At 41.5% G+C, this 13,538-nt stretch overlaps 2 protein-coding genes across 2 annotated transcripts; both read left to right on the top strand.

Annotated features, from left to right (window-relative positions):
- The first annotated feature begins 730 nt into the window (after positions 1-730).
- On the top strand, positions 731-4,219 carry LOC141904560 (BMP-binding endothelial regulator protein-like). Its single transcript, XM_074793160.1, has 7 exons — positions 731-815; positions 1,117-1,199; positions 1,314-1,451; positions 1,713-1,869; positions 2,230-2,893; positions 3,336-3,466; positions 3,932-4,219. Exons 1-7 carry the CDS (start codon positions 734-736, stop codon positions 4,126-4,128), a joined length of 1,452 nt encoding a protein of 483 aa, XP_074649261.1. The 5' UTR covers positions 731-733; the 3' UTR covers positions 4,129-4,219.
- A 1,594-nt stretch (positions 4,220-5,813) lies between these two features.
- LOC141904717 (uncharacterized) lies at positions 5,814-13,538 on the top strand. The gene is made up of 3 exons (XM_074793358.1): positions 5,814-5,924; positions 6,798-7,065; positions 7,153-13,538. Exons 2-3 carry the CDS (start codon positions 6,803-6,805, stop codon positions 12,851-12,853), a joined length of 5,964 nt encoding a protein of 1,987 aa, XP_074649459.1. The 5' UTR covers positions 5,814-5,924; positions 6,798-6,802; the 3' UTR covers positions 12,854-13,538.

The raw sequence follows: 13,538 nt of genomic DNA, 5'->3' as shown, positions 1-13,538 counted from the left end.
TAAATCTTCTTCTGAATTAGATAGTAAATTACCCATGAAATTATTTGGTGCCAATTACACTACCCTTAACTTGATTAGCATTCCTGGAAGTAATTTACACCATGAACATTAATTTTATTGTACAAATAAAAGTTCGTGAATACCAGAAGTTATCGCACAGCTCAAATATTACAAGTTAAAATGAGTTCACGGCACAGTTCAAGTACAGTTTGAATTGCATAACCGTGGTGCCTCCACGTAGGAAAGCGCCGATGCCCATGGGCCAGTTGCACAGTCTTAGCGTTATTAACGTTATTCAGACCACTTTTATGTGGCCCAAACTGACTAAGGCTATATAGTCTTAAAATTTAAGATAACTTATGGACTTGAGTACGACTGATACAGCTGGACCTTAAACTGGAGCGTTGTATTGGACAGGAATTTTTAGACAGGAGCGAATCTGGCGCTTGCAAAGTGACACGTAAAGGGATTAACATTGTTTGTGTCTAATTTAGGTGTCAACAAACGCCATTCGCTGGATAATTAACACAGTGAATGATAATCTACGTGCCCAGCAAGACTGGTGATCACGCCTCATATTATAGATGTCATTTCACGAGACTATAAAGAGCGGCCTGCTCGTCTATTTAAATTCACATTTATGCAGTGATTGTGAAAGGCAACGGGTCAATTTATTTCTGCTCGAGAATACGCTCAACACGATTAGAATATCACAGTAACGGCAAAATGGGAGATGGATTGGATTTTTAGAGCTATCGTATTTTCAATCGTTGTGTTTTCGGGTTGTATCGACGAAGCAGTCGCCGTATTAGCAGGTAAATAACTTTTCATGTCAGTTCTTGAAGCGATCTACGAATTTTAGTTTTTGCCGTAAAAAGTTTCGAAATTGTTTGTAAACGATTTGGTAAAGATTTCAAAATCGATATGTTTGGAAGGTAGAACTGTTTCTACTACACTTATTCATGACTGGTTGACTGTGATATTAATCTTATTATTCAGGGTTACTAAGCGAAACCCGCATTTCAATTTTCTGACAGTTTCTAATGGTTTTACTCACTATGGTTTATCCATAATGGAATTGTCTGTTTTGACAAGTATTCATCTTCAATTCTGTAGGAACCCTTGCGAAGTGTGACGTTGAAGGTTCTATAGATGTGCCGATGGTTGCTGATAATCCGTGTATAAGATGTTTTTGTAGGGTATGTATTCATGAATTCGGCGCTGAATCTAAAACAAATGCCACATTACGTTATTCATGTATTTGTGTACGACATGTTAAAGGTTTGATAATAGCAATGTCTATCTCAATACAGAATAGTATGGTGGTGTGTGATGTGGAGAAATGTGGTCCTCTTGACTGTAGTTTAGAAGATATAATCAACCCACCAGGAGAATGTTGCCCGAAATGTAAACATGGGAAAATGTGTAAAATGGAAGATATCACATACGCGGTAATTAACCTTCTTATAAATCAGTCATCAATTTATCTTTGTATTATCAAAGATGAATACTATATGGTCAAAATGCAGTACTTTGTCTGCTATTTAGTTTATCAGCTTTTGAGCAACTGGCCTGTGATGCAGTTAGCTAACAAATTGATATAGCCATAGCTTCAAAATTGTTCTTATAATCTACATTGTCGGGATCATTCGACGATTAATTGTTCTTTGAGAAACGAAATATTATTTCATTCTGAAACATCTTATTTGCAGCATGGTCAAACATGGCGACACGGCTGTTCGCAGTGCGAATGCGTTAACGGTGAGAATGTATGCAGAGTCGTCCCGTGTGAAAAGAAACAAATCGTATGCCTTCAGAATTTCGAACTGAAAACTCCGGCCGGCGAATGCTGCCCGAGGTGTGTCGAACGTAAGTATACCGCAAATTCCGCAAATACGAAGCTCTTAAAGGAATACTACTTATCATCAATACAAACGTCTGCAATGAGCGATTCTGTTACGAGGTGCTTTGGGCCCGCCGCCGTGAGATTTATGGGTTGCCCGTATGGTTCCACTGAACCCGTAAGCTTTGAGTAAATCATTTGATTACTCCAAGCCGTAAGTTTGCTCGCGAAATTCACCCGTTTATCTTACGGCATGGCGTACGTGCCTCGTGAGGTCCCAATCCGAGAGAATACATCGCATGTACCAAAAAAACGTGTTCTTCTGTTCATGCGTAAAAGCAATTTATGTCTGAATCTCAAACGAAAATGTTGTGTCTTTTCCCCAGGTGAATCTGTGTGTACCGTATTTGGAGACCCGCATTATCGAACCTACGACGGGAAAATGTTCGACTTCCAAGGAAATTGTAAATACACTTTGACGAAGCTCTGCTCGGACGAGGCCGCTTTCAACATACGAGTACGAAACCACGTGCGACTTTACGAAAACTACGCTTGGACCAAGATGGCCGCCGTTCAGTTGAATAAGACGCGGATTTTCCTGTTGCAGAGAATGCTCGTGCGCGTCGAGCGTAAAACAGTGGATTTACCGTACGAGCACGACGGCTTTAATATCACGATCGAGGATATGTCGATCGTAGTTCGGGCTTCGAACGGCATCAAAATCGTCTGGGACGGAGACAGTTATCTGGAGGTGACCGTGCCCGCGAAGTTGAAAACGAAACTGTGCGGCTTGTGCGGCAATTACAACGGCGATCCTAGCGACGATTTCATTGGTAAAAACGGCAAACGGGTACACGATTCGAAGGAATTCGGCGATCAGTGGCGAGTCGGAGGGAAATGTCTGAAACCGAACAGATCGAATAAACCTTCGCCGTGTTTGAATCCAAGCGTCTTCTCTCATAAAATGCTAGCTCATCAGGAATGCAGTTTTTTGTTCACGCCGGCGTTCGCCAAATGCCGAGAAGTCTTACCCGTCCGTCCTTATTACAAGTACGTATACATTTTGTATTTTCCACAAAGAATTTGTCCATGAATGAATGAACACTTTATTTTTCAAATATAATTTACCGCATAGTGTACAAAGCATAATACAAAATACAGTAAATTAGACCTGGAGGGGCCTGTAGAAACTAAGAAATAGTTTATTTATCTATATAACTGACTTTACTCGTAGTACACTAGACAACCCGGTAGTGTGTTTCATTGATCTCAAAATAACGAAAGCTTCGCGAAGAGGGAGTTACTGACCGCAAATTTGTGCCTGATTCCACAGATTGTCGGTTAAATTTGAACATAGCGTTTGGATAAGTTTCAATGCTTTAAGTCCCGAGAACCGAGAGCTGCTGTCTCTGGTCCCACCTCTTTTTTTATGGACGCATTTCTAACCTTCTGAAATCACTTTACTCAAAAAAGAATTGCATTATCTTTACAGGGCGTGTGTAACTGATGTATGTGATTGTCCAAGTAACATGCAGTGTAGCTGTGAAGCGTTGATCGCTTATACGAAAGCCTGTGCTCGTTTTAATATCGTCGCTGAATGGAAAACACCACATTTCTGCGGAAGTAAGAATCTTTTCATTTAATAAAATGATTATTAGTTATCTATTAATAATAGTAAAGTATTGCGTGTAAAAAGCACTGAACATTATCAAGACACGACTTTTCGACAAAGCATTTGTGTCATTTGACCTGAAATGTCAATAGTGGCAGCAATAGAACTTACGGTGTTATGTCGCTGTTCTTAAATGCATTCGTTGATGGAGCTGTCTACTTCCATGTGTTGACTACGCGTACTCCAAAGAAGTTTCCTCTACTTGGTGTTGAAACGTCTCTTTTCTAAATTCAATGAATGATGACCTCTTGTACAGATTCCTACTTCTCTACCCAGTTCATTTGAAACTGACATAGTGTGAAACGTCGAAAAGTCGTGTGTTGGTAGTTCTAGCGCGTGGAATTTGTAATATTTCTTTTTGAAAAATAGCGACTTGAAAAATGTGTAAAAATATTCTTCATTCTTTTCGATTTTAGCGCCGAAATGTATCTACGGTTCGAAATATGAGAAGTGTATGTCCGCGTGTCTGCGCACCTGCGAAAACCCGACAGCTGACCGGAACTGCAATCGCCCGTGTGTACCCGGATGTGAATGCGCGCCCGGCCTCGTTCTACATAAAAATCGTTGCGTTAAATTCTCCAGGTGTAAACGATTGCTACAGAAGAGAACGTGAAAAGATCCAAATATGTTACATACAATTACATACAGTAGACTCTACCCTTACTCGGTATAGTGCATTGATAGTAAATATTCCACAAGGAAGTTAGGAGCCTCTGCTAGATGGCGTGCGTAGAAGGGCAAAATTTACCTCTAAGTTACTGGTCTCTTCTGTGTACGACATTAGGCAAATCGCAATGAACTCGGATTGATATTGAGGGTCCATAGAGCGATTATAACCAACTTGCGAACCTGATGGACCGGCCTCGCTTGCCTCGAAATCCTGGTTGCGATTGAATATATTTATGTAAAGTCTTCCTAACCTAGCGATTTGAGTAGTTCTTCGGGGTAAGGCTGAGTCTGCTGCATGTAGATATCATTGTATTTTAAACAATTTTTCATTACTTCATCGATATCGTGCAATGTTGATTTTATTATTAAATTTGTTTTCAAAAACATATATTTTTTCTTCCTTTTCGAAATAATTGTATGACACGCCGCGTGGGGGACACGCTAACCAAACAAGCGCCTCTAAAACTAAACTGATCAGAGGAATTATGCGACACGCCTAACACGCGGCCATCTTGGACAATTTGACGGCATCTGAATACACGGATTCACATCGTTATTCACTACTTTCTTTTCTTCTATTGAATCATTTACTTCACCTCGGTATTTTGCCTCGCATTACTATTGAGCTGGGCACATCGATGTTCCAGCTCAAACTGACAGCGCCATTCCCGCGACTGCTATCCGCGACGAGAGAACTAATTTCGGCATTAGACCATGCCGAAACCTATCCGAACCCATCCCGGTCGTTTCAATCGGGTTCTTTTCCTGACTATGTATCGAAATGAATGCGCCAGAATATAATTCCGGAATAGGTAGAGACATGCCAATATCTACCACGATGAAATGCTATTATTTCAAATACGAGTTAGAAATAATCAGCAGAGCGAATTAGAAACATGTCTCTATGTAGTACGATAACCACACTGACACCTGACGATGATCTCTAGGGTGAGATGGAAACGTCGTGTTCTTATATTTTAGATTGTTTCAATAAATAAATTCTCGATTTTAGAATTCTTTTAATTTGTAAATAGTGGGTTTGTATCTTAATGTCTCCATGAATTTTTCATCTTTGATCTATACACGAATGCATTGTTTAGCCGTTCAATCAAAAATGTTTTTGGTTTACTCGTTGTACTTTCATTGATCTTGTTTGTCTTCTCTTCAAAAATTATTTTTCGCTGAAATATTTTTTGTCTGGAAATTCATGACGCTCAAGGTCTTTCCGTTTTTCGAAGAAATGCGCGCAGGCTGAGTTCAATTCCACAAATGAATGACACTCATTGATAAGCTACAAATAAAATAAATAGGTTGATTACACAGAGCTATCCCGGGACACTTTTTCTGGCTTGTTATTGTTCACATTATTTCTATTAAGAACTTGTTTTCGAGTAACAGTTTCGTCAGTCCCTAAAATACATAGAACAGTTAATTGGGTTTTCCGGCGCGAGTTGAAAAGACGATTGAGACACTATACCGGGGTATTTATAAATGGGGAAAGTCCATACACCCGCTGACGTCATATCAATCCATTCATGCTTTGGATTTTCCAAATCTGCTAGGATATGAGCAAAAGTCCATACACCCGCAGACGTCATATCAGTCCATTCATACTTTGGGTTTTCCAAATCTGCTAGGATATGAGCAAGCTCTTGTGACGCTCTTGTCACAACACTTAACAGTACTGAAAGCGACAACACCATTCTTCAGTTTTCACTGGTTGACTAGGAGCAGTGCAAGGTATGTTATGAACAAATTCGACATTACACGGTATCGAGTTAGATTGCGTCAATTGTATTTTTCAACAGTTGGACTTCATCAATCCTTCATATTCATTAGTAGAAAACCGCTAGGACTGAAATGTGTATTATCAGTTTCGGAAAAAGCAGAATCCTTACACCAAACTAATATAGAATACCAAAATAAAAAATAAACTTGTTTACACTGAAGTTCATTTTTGGTTTGAGAAGTTTTCCTATGTCCAACTTTATGGTATATAATTCATTATCGATTATCTATAGAATGCAGGTTGGGTTCGAATTTATATTAAGAGTTAATGAAATGTTTTCGCTTTTCTATTAACGTCCCAGTGGAAAGCGATGTTGAACATTGTATCCACAGTGAAAGGGGCACAACACATCTAATTACTATGATTAATGTTTCTATTGAAATATGTCGCAAAATGTAGCATCGGTAGCTTTTGTATTACGGCTAATGTATTTCATATACATAGAAACTTAACCAATTTTCAATGTGCACATATTTCTATGTGCAAACTCATAAATCCCGGATACTAAACCACTTTGATATCTTCAAGAATTATCCAATTTGACACTTTACTATGATAGTAGCGTTTTCGAGGCTTACACACGAATTCGATTTTTTCAATGTTTATTTCACTTATAGACACATTCAGAGACTTGATATCTGGGGATATTATCTTTATCGGACCAGGAAATGAAATGTATTACTAAATTATCGTGAAGTGATACATGATAAAAGATAACGAATTGTTGATATCTGTGTATGTGTATGTATATATCTACATGAACTGAAGCGATCTACGTAATTCAGTGTCAACAAATATTCAGCTGGTTTCATTTTCAATTTTAGGTGAAATGCTGCGAAGTGTGTTTTACACATTTTTTGGCCTCGTCGTCACCAGCTTACCATCGACGGGTGACGCTGCAGAGGTCGTAGGCAATGTTCCTACACAACTAAACGTCCAACAAGGTAATGCGGCTTACAAAATACCCATACCGCTGCCGGATGGGTTCGGCTATGGTCTGATGCCGGAACTAGTTCTTTCGTACGACAGTAGTCGCGGAAATGGCGCTGTCGGTTTGGGCTGGAACATCGATGTTCCCGGCTCAATAGTAAGGTGAGGAAAAGTGTCGAGGTCTTATGAATGATTTGAAAGTATTTAAGAGAATTTTATAATCATAAAGATGTGTTTTCTCGTCTTCAGATGCCGCCAAACTGTTGCCCAAGATGGCCGCGTGTTAGGAGTGTCGTATACTTCCTCTGATCGGTTTTGTCTAGATGGCGCTCGTTTGGTTAGCGCATCCGGGTCGTATGGGTCAAATGGCGCCACCTATTATACAGAAGTTGACAGTTTACGTAGAATCACATCATACGGAACGAAAGCTTCTGGACCCGATTATTTCAAGGTGGAGACGACTGACCGCGAAACGTATTACGGCAAAACTGGCGATTCCTCGATGAAAGGCGTTTCACAACCTGGAACATACGAATGGCTGGTTACATCAATGAGCGCCTACAACGACGCTTCAATCCACTTCACTTACTTGACCGGCAAAGATTACCCGTATTTATCAAAGATCAGTTCGGGTGGAATGGAGGTGCGATTCGGATACGAAAATCGGCCAGATGTGAGAAGTGAATATTTCAACGGACACATTCTGAGAAAAATTAGCATGAGATTGAAGACGATTGAGACATTAGTCGGTGGAAATTTACACCGAAAAATATACATTACATACAGTTCGTCTGGCGAGAGTAAAATGAGCGTTTTGAATAAGGTTAAGGTTTGTAGTGGAAGCGGAAATTGCTTAAAACCAGTAGAAATGTCATATAAAGGGTTAAATGATGTAAAACAAACCACGACACCGGGCTATTGGATAAATGCGTTTGGTGCTTCGAGTGGAGGCTGGTCAACTGGTAATCATCCTCGACATGTCGTAGACGTGAACGGGGATGGTCTGGCTGATATAGTCGGTTTCGCAAACGCTGGTGTTTATGTAGCCCTAAACACGGGCAACAACAAATTTAGCCCTGGAAAATACTGGGTTCGTTCATTCGGCCAAAGTGCAGGGGGATGGAGGGTAGCATCTCACCCGAGATTCGTAGTAGATGTAAATGGTGATAACCTTCCCGATATTGTAGGTTTTGCGAATGCCGGGGTTTACGTAGCCCTTAATACGGCTGGAGAAAGCTTTGCTTCCCCAAAATTATGGGTGGCCGATTTCGGTTATAGCCAAGGTTGGAGAATCAATATGCATCCCCGATTCATGAAAGATGTTAATGGTGACGGATTAATTGATGTGGTGGGCTTTGGTTCGGGTGGGGTTTACGTGTCTTTGAATACGGGTAGTTCATTTAAAACCCCGGCTCTGTGGTTGAACGGCCAGTTCTCATACTCTGGAGGGGGATGGAGAGTTGAAAGACACCCTAGATTCGTCGAAGATGTGAACGGAGATGGACTTCCAGACATTGTTGGTTTTGCTAATGCCGGTGTATACGTAGGACTGAATACTGGACGTAGCTTCGCTTCTGGATCGCTGTGGCTGAGGCAATTTGGTTACACTGCAGGCGGCTGGGGAGTCCGATCTCATCCGAGATATGTAACTGATATAAATGGAGATGGTCTCGCCGACATAGTTGGTTTTGCTAATGCTGGAGTTTATGTATCTATCGGAACTGGTAAATCATTTCTTACCGCAAAATTATGGGTCAAAGATTACGGTTATTCAGCAGGTGGTTGGAGGGTCGAGTCTCATCCCCGATATCTGAGTGATATGAACGGTGATGGACTCCCAGATGTCGTAGGATTCGCAAACGCTGGCGCATACATATCCTTGAATACAGGTAGCTCTTTCGGAACGCCTTCCTATTGGGTGAGTCAGTATGGTGCTTCTACTGGTGGTTGGCGAGTATCAGCACATCCGAGAATGCTAGTCGATGTGAATGGGGATGGGTTAACGGATATTGTCGGATTTGCGAACTCTGGCGTTTACATATCTTTGAATAAGAATGAAGTAAAAGTTTTAACCGGTGTCACGGACAGTTTAGGCAACAAAGATACGATCACGTACACGACACAAGCGGATAAAACCGTCTATAAATCTACAAAGAAAGTAAATACTTATCCAAATGCACAGTTTAACAACGCCCAACAACTGGTGAAGCGCATCGATAATGATAATGGTATTGGCGGACAAAATGTTACTGATTTTACTTATGGACCACTCTTCATTAACATGAAAGGTCGTGGTATCTTGGGCTACGAGTGGGTAGAGGCGAAATTGCCTCAAAGTAACGAAGTTCGAAGAGATGTTTACAACCTTATTTACCCGTTAACTCGAACGGTGGCGAAGAGCACTATTAACGTAAATGGTAAAGTCGTGTCGGAAAAAAGTCAAACATTCAGCCATCGTCAAAATCCACAGGCCGGAGCCAACAACATTCAGATCGTTCTTGATAAGATCATACAGAAGGTCAATGAAATCGATGGAACCCCGATAAAAGTGGAAACGGAAGAGTTTAAGAACATCGATGAATACGGAAATGCACGAGACATCACGAGAACGATTAGTGGAGGCGGAGTCACGTTCAAACAGGAAACTAATAGATCGTTTTTGAATAATAAGCAGAAGTGGTTTATCGGGCAGGTTCTTTGTCTGAAGGTTACGCATACAGATCAACACGGCAAGAAAGCCGTACGACAAACGATGCGGTCGTATGACGTCACTAAGAGAACCATCGCATCAATGGTCATTGAACCTGATGATAATCTGGCATTAGTAACCAACAATATTTACGATAAGTTCGGTAACATGATAAAGCAAACTCGTACTCCGAAATTCACTCACGGTAATCAAGCGAAACAGATTCGTTCAGTCACGACAGCCTATGATTCAAATGGTGTCCGTAAAGTGAGCACTACAAATAGCCTCGGTCACACGGAAACGTATCAGTACGATAGATTAGGCAACACAATCGCTATGGTCGGTGCTAATGGTTTAAAAACGAGTTGGACCTACGACGATTTCGGAAGGAAGCTTTCAGAGAGGAGGCCAGATGGGTCGCAAATCAATTGGTCCTATCAGTGGGATAATACCATACCGCATGCTGGTTACAAGGTTTCCACATCTGAACCTGGAAAACCATCTGGAAGAAGAATCTACGACAAACTCGATCGAGTGATTCGAATTCACACGAAAGATTTTAACGGTAAAGATGTTTATGAAGATATCACCTATAGCGGACTGGGACATGTAGCAAAACAGTCGTTGCCTTATAAATCAACTTGTAGGCCATCCTGGGTGCAGTACACTTATGACGTCATTGGTCGCGAAGTGAAGGTCGATCGGCCGATGGACAGCAATTTGAGACACGTGACGAGAAAAGTGTTTAAAGGATTGATAACGGAATCGTTCGATGGAAAAGGACATAAAACAACTACTCAGCGAGATGTAATGGATAGAATGATTAAGGTTATTGATGCTAATGGCGGTGAACTTAATTATCAGTACGATGCTGTGGGCAATTTAAAAAAGATAACAGATCCTGCGGGTAATGCTGACGAATTCATTTATGACAAGGTTGGAAATAAAATACAAATGACTGACCCTGATATGGGAACATGGAAATATGGATACAATGCGTTTGGTGAACTGGTTCGACAAACCGACGCTAAAGGGCAAGAGAAACTAGAATACTTTGATGAACTCGGAAGGATCGTCAAAAGGAATGAACCAGAAGGTGATACGCTTTGGTTTTATGATACAAAGCCTCGTGGTAAGGGCAAGGTGGCAAAGGTAACCGCGCCTGGTGGTTTCACGAGGGAGTATAATTATGATTCAGTTGGCAGAGAATTTATCGTCAATACAACAATTGGAAGTAAGGTATTGGAAGTGAAAACATCGTATAACAGGCAGAGCCAAATTACACAACAAACGTACCCTGGTGGAAAGACTGTGCATTACTGCTATTCGCCAACTGGATATTTGATTGCCGTGCGCAAGTCGGCTTGTAGTGGTCCTCTTACTGATAACTACTGGACTGGTTTGAACTACGATCAGTTTGGCCAGGTAACGAAGGAAACCTCTGGGAATGGGATACTAACCGAGTATCAATACGACTTGATGAATCACGTGACCCATATACGTAGTACGGACAAATCGAAGCGGACCTTACGTCACTGGCAGTATGGTTATAATACAGACGGTAATATGCTGAGCAGGAAGGATCTCATCAGCGAGAGAAAAACCATCGAAACATTCGAATACGACAATCTCGATAGAGTGGTAAGAGCTACTATGAGAAGTCAGAATCCTGCTGATCAGCGCGCATTCACCGAAGATTGGCAGTACGATGCAATCGGTAATATTCGTAGATTCAGCGGAATGGGCGGCCCACATCACGTGTACCATTCGCAGAAGCCCAGGGCTCTCGTCCAAGCTGGGCATAATTCTTACGCTTACGACGACAATGGGAACGTAATACGCAAGAATATGCAGACAGTTGGATGGACTTCTTTCAACATGCCAGAAAAGTTTGAAACGAGTAGCCAGGTCGTCAATTTCAAATACGATCCGGATCGTAGTCGATACGTTAAAAGTACATTTGACCACCATACCGAAAATGAAAAGAAGACATACTACCTCGGAAAGGTGTACGAAGTTACTGAAAACGACCAGGGCGATGAACACAAGTATTTTGTCTATGCCAATAATAAACTAGTGGGAATCGAGACGGTTATAAATTCCAACACAAATATGAGATACGTTCATCTCGACCATGTTGGATCAGTTGATACGATTACTGGTGAGAGCGGGCAGGTACTATTGAGAAAACGTTATAACGTGTTTGGAAAACCTCAACCCTTCAAAGATTGGGCTTTCGAGCGTTCTTCTGTTTCCTATTCAGCCGCTTCGTTCTCTGGTATTAAACGAGATTTTACTGGACAGGAACGAATCGATGAGCTGCAATTAATCCATATGAACGGTCGTGTCTACGACCCGGAGGTCGGGCGATTCTTGAGTCCTGATCCACACGTACAGGATCCGTACGATACGCAGAGTTTTAACCGTTACTCGTACGCTAAAAATAACCCTCTACGATACAACGATCCATCGGGATTTTTCTTCAAGAAAATTGGCAGATTCTTCAAGAAGGTCTTCACACCAAGAGTAATCATTGCCGTGGTGGCCTCTGCAGTAACGTTTGGGGCAGCTACTCCTTGGGCAGCCGGTCTCGCCGTTTCGGCCGGTTTAACTGGTGCATCGGCTGCTGTTGCAACTGGTGCGATAGCTGGTGCGACGGCTGGATTTGTCGGGGGTACTATAGCAACTGGGTCAGTAAAAGGAGGCCTGCAGGGTGCCCTTGGTGGTGCTATAACTGGAGGTGTCGGGGGCTATTTTGGAAATTCTTGGAATCTAGAACGCGTCGCAGCCCAAGGGGTCGGGGCCGGGGCGGCTAGCGAATTAACGGGTGGTCGGTTTAAAGATGGCCTGGTTCTCGGTTTGGTCACGTCGTCGATGAGATACGCGTATAATAAGATTGTCAAGTACGACGTCACTTGGAAGCCGGGTGGTAAAGCAGTTACGAAAGAACCTTGGGACATGCCTGTTAAGGGTGCAAATAATTTCGGAACGGCAGAGGAAACTCTCGATCCGTCAGGTTGGTTTAATGAGGGTGGAAGATTAAGTGTTGTTGCCAATCGTGTTCCGGGTATAAACGCTGTAGCCGGCATGCACGATGTTTTCCAGGTTAGATTAGACCAGGTGTCGTTACCGTTTGCCCGCGATGTATTCAATGTTCCAGGTATGTTACCAGCGGCTGCGATGACGTATACTGCTCTTTTAGACGGTCCGGCATCAGCCGCTCTGATCGTTGACCAGAAGCGCTCGAAACGTGTCCAATAGAATCTTTCACAATCGGCATTAATCAAGTTTCCCAGTTTACCGATATTTTATAGAAAATCGTCGAGATAAATAATTTCATTTGATTTTTCCAGTAGGGGGAAGTGTACTGGACCCGGGTCCTCGGTTGAGGTTTGGAATTGATAACTTTCGATTTCTAAAAACTATACTCAAATCTATAGAACGGGATCCTGTGAATTGATCAGTAGCAATTTTCAGCGTGTAAATACTTTTTTTCAAATGGATTCCTAGTACATGTCCGTGAACGTATGTCTCAATGTTCCCTTGGTATTCGGTCTACTGTCGAGCTATATTTTGCTACACCGCAGTCACTGCTTGTTTTAGATAGTACGAACTTATAATTGTATAAGTGATTAAATGTCACGAAACTGTATTTAGAAAAATAGCTTTATCACTTTTCTTCTTGTCAACCCGTGCAGTAAAGTAGTTCATTTATAGTATTTTCCATATGATCAGTTTTCATCGTTATTTGGAAATGCATCGGTCTAATATGTATTCATTTATATGTTTCCTTTTTTGTCAAAATTAAGAGATTTCATTTCAAACCGTTAATAAATTCAAAATATGAAAGGAAGAAATGGGTTGTATTTTCGTTTTTTTCTTTGGTAATAATCATTCATGAGTAATCCTCTAATACGAGTTAGAAATGATTGGCAGAGTGAATCAA

Source organism: Tubulanus polymorphus, chromosome 4, assembly GCF_964204645.1.
Source record: "Tubulanus polymorphus chromosome 4, tnTubPoly1.2, whole genome shotgun sequence".
In the NCBI taxonomy this organism is placed as follows: Eukaryota; Metazoa; Nemertea; class Palaeonemertea; order Tubulaniformes; family Tubulanidae; genus Tubulanus; species Tubulanus polymorphus.
The sequence above is the reverse complement of the archived record's forward strand: the minus strand, read 5'-3'. Positions and strand labels throughout refer to the sequence as shown.

Coding starts and splice junctions, on each gene's coding strand:
- LOC141904560 (XM_074793160.1), top strand. CDS start 734: ATGGATTGGATTTTTAGAGCTATCGTATTTTCAATCGTTGTGTTTTCG. Junction 816..1,116: donor AGCAGTCGCCGTATTAGCAG/GTAAATAACTTT, acceptor TCAATTCTGTAG/GAACCCTTGCGAAGTGTGAC. Junction 1,870..2,229: donor CTGCCCGAGGTGTGTCGAAC/GTAAGTATACCG, acceptor TCTTTTCCCCAG/GTGAATCTGTGTGTACCGTA.
- LOC141904717 (XM_074793358.1), top strand. CDS start 6,803: ATGCTGCGAAGTGTGTTTTACACATTTTTTGGCCTCGTCGTCACCAGC. Junction 7,066..7,152: donor GTTCCCGGCTCAATAGTAAG/GTGAGGAAAAGT, acceptor TCTCGTCTTCAG/ATGCCGCCAAACTGTTGCCC.